The sequence below is a fragment of the Onychostruthus taczanowskii genome, unplaced genomic scaffold (genome assembly GCF_017590055.1).
Source record: "Onychostruthus taczanowskii isolate IOZ18803 unplaced genomic scaffold, ASM1759005v1 scaffold89, whole genome shotgun sequence".
NCBI lineage: Eukaryota > Metazoa > Chordata > Aves > Passeriformes > Passeridae > Onychostruthus > Onychostruthus taczanowskii.
Genome location: NW_024506882.1, coordinates 1,088,566 through 1,098,533, shown reverse-complemented (window position 1 = coordinate 1,098,533; position 9,968 = coordinate 1,088,566). Strand labels below are relative to the sequence as shown.

The following is a 9,968-nucleotide window of genomic DNA, read 5'->3' as shown; positions in this document are numbered from 1 at the left end:
CTCTGACCCCGCTGGGGTCCTGCACCAAAAGTTCCATGGTCACCACCGGGCTCTGGGCACGGCTTGGCCACCAGCACAAATTGCCCTTAAACATCCCAGGCACAGCCTCTGGGTGATGTCACTCTGTGCCAAAATATCCTGGAGGCACAAAGCATCGTTTTAATGGAGGTGGAGAGGGGGTTTTGTGTCCTGTAAAAAAATAAAAATCAGGTCTATGGAGTGGAAAGGCCACGAACCTGGCTTGGGAGCCAAAATGCATTTCTTACATAAAAATGTACAATTCTCAGTGATGTTTCTCTACAGAAAGATTTCGAAAGAACAAAACAAACTGATCTGTGATGTTTGTGAGTGTGGCTATTTTAGAATTTATTTCCATAAGTGATTTTTTTCTTAAAGATGTTTAATAGTAATTCCTATAATAAAGTCCTGTTGTACTCTTCACGCTGTATATTTTTTTTTAACACTGTGTTTACAGGGGAAGGAAGAAAGAAAGGGGGCTGGGGAGGGAAGGGGCAGCTCCAGCCCAGCTCCATCTGTGCCCCTCAGATGCAAATGCCCCAAATCTGCCCTGGTTTGCTGCTCCTGATGGGGCTGAATTTGTGTCTGGTGGTTTCCTCAATAACCCATGAGCCATCCCTGGGGAAGCAGTGGCAGTGCTGGGGGACACACGGAGCATCCCCCTGACTTTCAGGGACAGCACAGAACCCCCTGTCCTGTGCCAGCTTTCATTTCCCAGCAGGATCGGAGCTTTCCAGCCTCGGGAACCTTCCCTGTGAAAGAAAAGCCTGGAAAAAATCAGGGCATTCTTGCCTTAAATGTCAAAAGCAGCGAAAGGCTGGAGGCAGGCTGGCCGAGCCCAGGGCTCCCTCTGGAATTGCTCTCCTCGCAGGGACAGGGCTCTGCTTCCCGGCTGGGGCTGCCTGGGGATGGGGCTGGACACGTCCGAGCCCGGCCATCCCTGCCGGCCCTCGGTCTGCCGTGGGAATGTACTGCCCCCTTGCTCCGCCGGGCTGCAGCTGGGAGCGGGGATGCCTTTCCCTTCTTCCCTTCCCTTCCCTTCCCTTCCCTTCCCTTCCCTTCCCGAGCGCTGGGCTGCACCTAGCGCCGGGCAGGGCTGCGGGCAGGCTGCGGCTGCTGCAGGTGGGACACCGAGCTGGGAACACGCTCTGGGATCCATGGGGTCACACTATGTGTGGGACTGCTGCAGGTTGGACACCGGGCTGGGACACTCTGGGATCCATGGGATCACACTGTGTGCTGTGGCTGCTGCACGTGGGACACCGGGCTGGGAACACACTCTGGGATCCATGGGGTCACACACTGTGTGCTGGGACTGCTGCAGGTTGGACACCGGGCTGGGATCCATGGCATCACACTCTGTGTGTGGGGCTGCTGCAGGTGGGACACCGAGCTGGGACATTCTGGGGCTGCTCTGTCTGTGGGGCTGCCCAGGGCGGCTCTGGCCATGGGGCAGCCCCCGGACAGGGCTGGTGGGGTGGCACTGGGGGGTGGCACTGTGGGGGTGTCTGTGAGGGGTGGCACTGAGGGGGTGACACTGAGAGGTGGCACTGAGGATGTGTCTGTGAGGGGTGGCACTGACGGGGTGGCACTGTGGGGGTGGCACTGTGGGGGTGTCCGTGAGGGACAGCGGCGGGACACGGCTGTGCGCCCAGCCATTCTGTGACACCGCACCAGCAAACACCACGAGATGAGGCTGCCGCGGGACTGCTGGCGCTGCCCGGGCTGGGGCCGAGGCTGTCGTGGCACACCGGGGCCGCTCCCGTCTGTCGCGACAGCGCCAAACGCATGGCGGCGACCCGGCTCGGCCATCGGCTGGCGCTGCCTGCACACCTTCTCCCGCCGCCGCTCGGCACTCGGCCGCGTGCCCTGGCGGCCGCTCCGGTTCCGGTTCCGTTCCGCTTCCATTTCCGGTTCCGCTTCCGGGTGCACGGCAGCACCGGGCCGGGCTCCGGGGCCCGTCCTGCGGGGTTGCCATGGCCGCCACGGCCGGGAGCCGCACGCAGAAGATCGGGAGCGTGTTCAGCCGGTGCGGAGTGGGGGGTTCAGCCGGGGCGGCGCCGGTTCCCCGCGAGCGCGGCCCGCTGAGCCCCCCCCCTGAGCCGCCTGTCGCCCGCAGGGCGCGGAACCTGGTGCGCACCGGGCTGCTGCGGAAGCCGCTGTGGCTGGACGTGTACGCCGCGTTCCCGCCGCTGCGCGAGCCCGTGTACCGCGTGCCGCGGCCGCGCTACCGGAGCCGGGACCGCGTCGGCGCCGTGCTCTACCGGGAGGACACCGTGCGAGCGTGCGTGGGGTGAACGGGGGCCGCGGGACACCGGGGGGCTCGGGGTGAACCGGGGCTGCGGGACACCGGGGGCTCGGGGTGAACGGGGACTGCGGGACACCGGGGGCTCGGGGTGAACCGCGGGGGGCTGGGGTCATTTTTTATTTTATTTTATTTTTTTTTTTAATAAATCGGGTTTTTTTGGGTAATTTTTTTTAAAATAAATTGGGGATTTTTTAATAAATTGGGGTGGGGTTTTTATGAATAAATCTGAGTGGTTTTTTTAAAACATTGGGGTGGTTTGGGGATAAATCGGGGTTGATTTTTGGAATAAATCAGGTTTTTTTAACAAATTGGGGTGGTTTTTTTTAATAAATCAGGATTTTTTTAAATAAATCAGGGTGGTTTTTTTAATAAATTGGGATTTTTAAAAAATAAATTAGGGGTTTTTTTAAAGCAAATTGGGGTTTTGTTTTTAAATAAATTAGGGTGGTTTTTGATTAAGTCGGGGTGGGATTTTGGAATAAATTGGGGTGTTTTTTTAAATAAATCTGGATTTTTAAAAATAAATCAGGGTGGATTTTTTAATAAATCAGGGTGGATTTTTTAATAAATCAGGGTGGTTTTTTTAATAAATTGGGGTTTTTTTTAAATAAATCAGGTTGGTTTTTCTAATAAATTGGGATTTTTTTTTAATAAATCAGGGTGTTTTCTTTAATAAATTGGGATTTTTTTTTAATAAATCAGGGTGGTTTTTTAATAAATTGGGTTTTTTTTTTTAATAAATCAGGGTGGTTTTTTTAATAAATTGGGATTTTTTTAAAATAAATCAGGGTGGATTTTTTAAAATAAATCAGGGTGTTTTTTCTAATAAATTGGGATTTTTTTTTAATAAATCAGGGTGTTTTTTTTAATAAATTGGGATTTTTTTTCCATAAATCAGGGTGGATTTTGTGCCCTGCCCCTGTTTCCAGCAGAGCTGGAGGCTCCTCTGGGCCCTGCTCCTGCTGCACCCTCAGTTCTCACTCTGCTGCTGTTCACTCTTGATTTAGCTGCAAAATCCAAGCAGTTTCCTTTTCTGAGCAGGAGGTTTTACAGAGTTTATGGCAATGGCCCCAAACCTTTCGACCTGACGCAGTTAAACTTCAAATCCACCTGCCAGAGGTAAGATGATGAAACCAAAAACGTTCCTGAGGCTGCCCCTTGTCCCCTGGAGTCAGGGGGCCAGAGCATCACTCTGAGTGTGAAAAAAAACAACTTTGCAACGCAGGTTTGTTGAGAAATACAACGAGCTGAAGGAAGAAGGGAAAATCCAAGAGGAGGAATTGTTTGAAGAGACAGGAAAAGCCCTTTTAGCCAGTGGGATCCTTTTACAGAGGAGAGGAGTAGATAAAGTGAGTATTGAAAGAATGAGTGTTGAGAAAACTCCTCAGTGCTGAGCTGCTCTGGGTGAAACCCTCAGCACAGCAGGCACACACCTGGAGGTCTCAAAATGTCTTTGCTGTGCACAGAAAACTTTCCTCTGGGCCTTGAGCAGGTCTGGCCAAGGCTGAGGGACTTGGGGGTGAGCAAGGATGTTTTTTCTGGAGATGAACTTGAATAACCATTCAAATAATCCGTGGTGCATGTGTATGCAGCATCTGGAACTTTGTACATCTGCTGTTGTATCCTGAATTTCCCTGTGTTTTAGCTGGAGGGCAGCAGCCTCTCTGGGAACGTGGTGGCACTGTGCTGTGCCTCCACGGTGGGAATTAAACTGCTCCTGCACACGGGGGCTGCTGCTCTGCTCAGTCAGCCTTCAGGAGCTCTTCCCAGCCTGTTCCATGTGACCTTTGCTGTCCTTCCCTGCAGGCTGCTGCTTCCAGGGATGCTGCCCTGCAGCCCCAGCTGCAGGCCGTGCTGGAGGAGCTGCAGGAGCAGCCACCAGAGCTGGCAGGGACACAGAAGGAGAGTCCCTGTCCCTCCTGACAGCCCTGCTGAGCCACCTCCAGCCCTCTCTGGGGACATTTCCCCCTGCTGCCCTCCAGGCTTGCCCATGGCACACGTGCTGTCCTCTGTCCAGCTCCACATTGATAAAGTCACAGAAAATCTCTTTTTTTTTTAGTGTTCACGACTGTTTTCTGAAATGGAGTTGGAAAATAACCGAGTGTAAAAGTGGAAAATTAAAACGTTTTCTTTAAAAACTGGGAGTTCTGCCTGTTCAGGTGTCTGGTGTGCAGCAGTGGAGATGTTTCCTGCTGGGGGAATGCAGATCCTGTTTGATGTATTCCAGCAGCTGTCTGAAGTGTCATCCTTTTATAGCTGATGGAGAAAGGTGCTATTTATAGACAGACTGCTGTAATGTGCTCTTCCCATCCCTTCATTTGCTTAAATTCACAGCGGGGTGAGGTGTGGCAGGACCAGAAAACTGGGAGCTTTGCAGATTTTAGTGGCTCCTGATGAAACTGGCACCTTGGAAGTGTGAAAATGGGATGTCCCAGCTGTTTGCTGGGAGAAAGGTGATGCTGCTCAGGAGCAGTCACTGGAAATCTGGCAGGGACAAAAATAACAAAACCAGCCTTCCTGGGATCAGGAGGGAGCTCTTCCCATGCCTGCACACCCCGTGGCTGGCTGATCTTTCATTAAACATTTTGCTTGGGCTCTGTGAAGAGCAAACCGTTTGTTTTGTGTCTTTTTCTTTGTGTTTTTTTGCTGTTTTTCTTTCGTTTGTGGTTTTTAACATCCCGGACTGGCACCACGCCCAGTCAGAGGTGTGGACGGTGTCCAGCCCCTCCCTCCCTGCCCGGTTTGGTGCTGCTGCTGTGGCTGAGGTGCAGGAGAGCTGGGTGGCAGTGAAAAGCAGGGTGTGAAAAGCCCCTGCTCTGGTTTCTGTGCCTCGTTTCGCTCCTGGGTGATGTGATTGCAGCAGAATTGCTCAGTTACCCACGGAAGGTCAAACTTTACTCTTGCAGAAGAGCTAAACCCTCTCAGGGTTTTGTTACAAAGAGCAGAAATCCCTGTGTTTTAGCTTCCAGACCCAGCAGTAACATCGAGTTCAGAGCCCTGAGGTGTGCCCTGAACGAGTTGCGCTGGAATTGGTTTTATTTTGCGTTGAAAAAAAAGTCAATCCCCTTGGGTTTGCCCTCGGGGGCAGCTGTGCCCTGCGGGGGTGAACTGAAACCCCTCAGGGGCTTTTCCTCCCCCTGAACACCTGGGAAGGTGATGGGGACCAGCTGCAGCTCGTTAATTACCATGGCCACAGGTGAGGGAGGGTTTTGGGGTGATTGCCTCGTGCCCGGGGAGCCAAAGCCCGGCACGGGAAGGGCAGGGAGCCGTGCCTGTGAGGAGCCGGGGGTGCGGGTGCCCTCCGTGCCCTGCCCCAGCAGTTCCTGCGGCGCTGCCGAGCTCACCCCGGCCTTCCGAGCCAGGTACGTGCGGGAGAAGCTGGGAATCTCTGCGGGACCCCGTGTTTGAGAGGCAGGGAGAGCAGGAGTCGTGCCCAGGCGTGGTTTGGGAATGCTCGGCTGGAAGCTGCCAGGGCCTGGGGCTGGGGCAGGCTGTGGCTGATGGAGAAGCGCTTGGAAGGTTCAGCGCCGTGGATTTGTTGTGCCTGGTGGGTGGCGGGGATCCCACGGGGTCAGGGACGCGAGCCGGAGCATTTGGTGCGATTCGGGTAAAAAAGTGAAACCAGCGACTCTGAGCAGCGTTCGATGGGCGCGTGTGCCGGGCTGGAGCGCGATGCTGATGGTGGGCACCTGCTGCAACTGCGGGGAATTAATTAACAAGCTGTGGGCAGCAGCCGGGGGGCGATTTGTCGCTGCCGGGGCGTTTTCCCGGCAGCAGGAGGGCTCCGAGGGTCCCCGCAGCCCCCGGTGCCCCGGCGCTCCCCGCTAGGTGGGAGCCGCGCTCCGCGCTCCCGGCACCGAGCGGCGGCCGCGGCCCCTCCCGAGCCCTGCCGGGCTCCCGCAGGCTGCGAGCCTCGGCTTCCACCGGGAAACATCTGAAAAGGCACCGCGGCTTCCCCGGGGTGGCACCGGCCCATGCACCGGGGGGATCGCGGTGATGGAGAGCGCCGGGCCGCGGGGATTGCTGCCCTGGGCAGGGCAAAGGCTGCTCCGGCGCTTCCAGGGCTGTGTCCCCGTGCCCACGACAGCCCTGCGGTCCGGTGATGTCCCCCAGGAACGCTGGCTCCTGCCCGGGGAGCGGCGGCCGCTGCCGCGCCATCCGCAGCCCGGTGTCCTTCCCTGCGCCGGTCCCCCACCTCCCTGCCGCGGAGACAGCTCCTGTCGCCGGCTGCCGGGCTATTTTCAGGGACGGGAAATGCCGAAGTATCGGTTACACGGAGCCCTGACTGCGGAGGGAGCGGGCAGGGACGCCTTGCACAGCCAGGCTGAAGCTTCTCCGGGGCCGGCTCCCAAAAACGGGGGCTGAGGGTCTCGGGGTGCAGAGCTGCCTGCCCTGTGGCAGAATGCAGGTGTGCTGGTGCAGGGGGGGACTGGAGGAACCTCCCAGGGATGCTGCAGCACTCCTTACACCGGTGTTTTCCCAAACAATGCAAAGGTGTCCTGCTGGAACAGACACCTGCAGTCCTACAGGTCAGGGCTGCAGAGCCGGGCTCTGAGCTTGGGCTCTGCTTTAACCCACAGGCAGCTGCTCCCAGAGCCCTGCTCAGCCCCTTCACGTGTTCCTGGGCCGTGGATTATCCGCTGGTATGTGTTGAGGGCAGGGGAACTAAGGATTTAATAGGATCAGGTCTAATGTCTGGAGCAGCCAAAATAATTCATCAGCTTTGCTGGAAAAACAGGTGATCTGACCTTGCCAATGCCAAGCTCCACCGAGGCAGATAATAAAGGGTTTAGTGTTTAAAGAACATGGCTCCAAATAAGATATAAAATTGTTGGCATTGCCACTCTGTGGAATCCTCTGGGATTTGCCTCTGCCCAACCCCGCTGAGCACACACATTTGGTCTTCAAACCTGCCCTGTTTTGAGCTTTGGAATATTCCAGAAATCTGCATCTGCTAGGAGAATGGCTGTGGAATCAGAGCAGGGTGCTGGCTCTGATGTGCTTTTCCACACTGGAGAGGGGATGGCACAGAGGTGGCTCCTGCTTTGCAAGACCTGGGAGGTGTCAGCTCTGCCTGGTTCTGTCTCTAAACTGGGGCTTTGTAATGAATTTGGTTTGGTGTTTCTTGTAGCGTTTTGCTTCTGCAGCACCAGTAACGTCCGTGGCACAGAAATTCCTGGTCTGAGAGTTCTGGGCTGTGTGAGGGGCAGGACAAAGCCCCTGGGCAGGGCAGGAGGGTCAGAGCAAACCGGTGAGAGCAGCGGGCTGAGCCCAGCAGCGGCTGATGGAGCTGCTGCTGTTTCACCAGCAAATGCTGAGTCCTGGCAGGACCTGCCCCCCTTGGTCAGTTCTGGCCCTGGGATGGCAGCCACGGCCCCTCTGGCCAGGTCATGGAGGGGCTGAGCCCCCGAGGGACCCCACTCTGGGGGGAGCTCACTCTGGGCACAGCAGTGCGTTTGATGAACATTTTGACAGTCATTGCAGGGGGGCCAGGCTGTGTCATGTCCCCCAGCTCAGCCTGGCTGCCAGGGGCTGCTCTGCTGGCTGAAAAGGAAATGCTGCTCCAAGAAACCCCTGTGGCCCCATCCCGACGAGCTGTGGCCTCGGTGTCTGGGCCGGTGTCACTGTCCCGGGGCCGGTGTCACTGTCCCCGGGCCGGTGTCACTCCCCAGAGCCGGTCACTGCCCCGGGGCCGGTGTCACTTCCCGGGGCCGGTGTCACTCCCCCGGGGTCTGCCGTCTCCCCGAGCCCGGGGTCTGCCGTCTCCCCGCAGCGATTTGGGCTGTCCCCGCTGCCGGGGGTCCCGCAGGAGCCCGGTGGCTCAGCTGCCCTTGGCTCTGTCTGTCCCTGTGCCGCTGCTGCCGCCTCTCTGCATATTGCAAGCTCATTCTGATGTGCGCTAATGCTATTATCCTGCAGAAATTGAAATCAAGTCTGAACCTATAATGTTTCACTGGGAGGGAATTGGGGTTATATATTCCTGTGTACAGCAGCATTCTATTTCAGTCATAGCATTTAATTATGATTGGTGTGTTAGTGCCCACCAGAGCATAACAAATTGTCATTATGTTATTCTGCTGAGTCTAATTTAATTGGCAAGTTGTCACAAAAGCAATTATCCATCATTTATTTTGTTGCCATAACCACATCTTGGAGAGCACCTGCTGTCTGAAGTGGAAGGGCTCTGCAGTCTCTTGGTCCTGGATTTCTTCCACTTGCCTGACACAAAGACACCATTTCCTCCTCTTATTTAAAAACGTGTTCCTCGTTTCCCAGCGTGGGCAGGGCTGGGAATGCCGGAGGGATTGCTCAGGGCAGGTAGAGCCCTGCTGGGACATCCCGGGGCTGCTGTGACCCACGGGGACCTGGGGGCCAGCCCGGGGCAGTGTTTGGGGTGGTGCTCAGGTGTGGGAGCCTCTCCTCACTTCACAGAGCTGGCATGGACTAAGCAGAGAAAGGAAAACTTGAAATGAGACATCCCCTGCCTGGAGTAAATACAACTCTTGGCTTCTTACAAACAATTTTGGGGGAAAACAGGGAGAGAAAAAAAAAAAAAAAAAGCCCCTGAGCTGCTGGTGGTTTATTTTGGTGCCTAAACACACGGGGGTGTTTGGAGGAGCAGAAGGGCTCAGCCCCGGCCCTCGGAGCCTGGATGGTTCTGGAAGGAAGGAGCAAATGCCCGGCTCTGGGGCTGGTGCTGCCAGGCTCCGGGGGCACCCTGGGCACCTCGGCTCCCCTGGCTGCCCTTCCCTGGCTCCCAGGGCCGCTGGAATCACCCCAGAGCCTGCCAGCCCTGCTGCTCTCAGAGCAAGTTTCAGATAAGGCATCTGGGCTCCCGGGGAGATTAGTGAGTGTTCCTTATAATCCAGCAGCAAAAGCAATCTCAGACTTCCCCAGACCAGCCCCAAAAGTGCTGATTTTCTCCTTCCTGAGACGGCACGTGGCTGTGACCTGTTCACTTTTGAGATTTTGGAGATTGCATCCCAAAATCCTGCAAGGCTAATGCGGACTCATGAACTCAAAGCCTGTGACTCACTGTGATAAATGAGTAAATAAATGAAAATCTGTTCTGATGTCTGTATTTCTGTGAGTTACTCCCCTCTCCGCCCTGTCTGTAATCTCTTCCCCTCTGGTAGTTCTGATTAGCTGCTAATGAGGAAAGATGATTTTGTAGTTAAAGCACAGAGAGAGGGTTTTGTTCCTAGTTCTGCTTTTTAAAAATTTTCCTCCCATGCCTTGGTTTTCCCAATCTGTGGGCCCAGATACTGTTGATTTAAGACGGTGTGAAGTTAAATTAATCCACATTTGCAAACCAATTTGTTTCAAAGGGAGGGGTACAGTGACTTGGAAAGGAGGGATCATAAATTTTCCTCCTGGAATAAATAAATTTTCAGCTCCTGCTGAACATGAGCACTGTCCTTGTCTCATTTCCCAGCAGTGACAACCTGGAGCTGGCCAAGCTCTGTGCTCACAGTCCCCAGGAGCTCTGGGGCTCTGCAGGTGTCCCTGCTGTGCCTCTTTGGTCACTCCCCAGTGCTGGAATTTGTCCCTTTTCCCTGGGCTGGCTGTGATTTAATCCCGTGGTGGCTCTCAGCAGAGCTGGGAGCTGCTGGGGCAGGGTTAAACCTGCAGCCAGGCCAGC

General features: G+C 55.3%; 1 protein-coding gene across 3 annotated transcripts in view; it reads left to right on the top strand.

The window, feature by feature from the left end:
• Nucleotides 1-1,893: 1,893 nt before the first annotated feature.
• MRPS23 (mitochondrial ribosomal protein S23) overlaps nucleotides 1,894-9,968 on the top strand; it is a 36,855-nt gene continuing 28,780 nt past the window's right edge. For 2 of the 3 annotated variants that reach the window (XM_041425312.1, XM_041425311.1), the window contains exons 1-4: nucleotides 1,894-2,047; nucleotides 2,138-2,302; nucleotides 3,368-3,445; nucleotides 3,552-3,675. In XM_041425312.1, the coding sequence (XP_041281246.1) occupies nucleotides 1,995-2,047; nucleotides 2,138-2,302; nucleotides 3,368-3,445; nucleotides 3,552-3,675 (420 nt within the window). In that variant the 5' untranslated portion in view covers nucleotides 1,894-1,994. Of the gene's footprint in view, nucleotides 2,048-2,137; nucleotides 2,303-3,367; nucleotides 3,446-3,551; nucleotides 3,676-4,132; nucleotides 4,937-9,968 lie in introns of those variants that run through there. The other variant, XM_041425313.1, reaches the window with a different exon arrangement.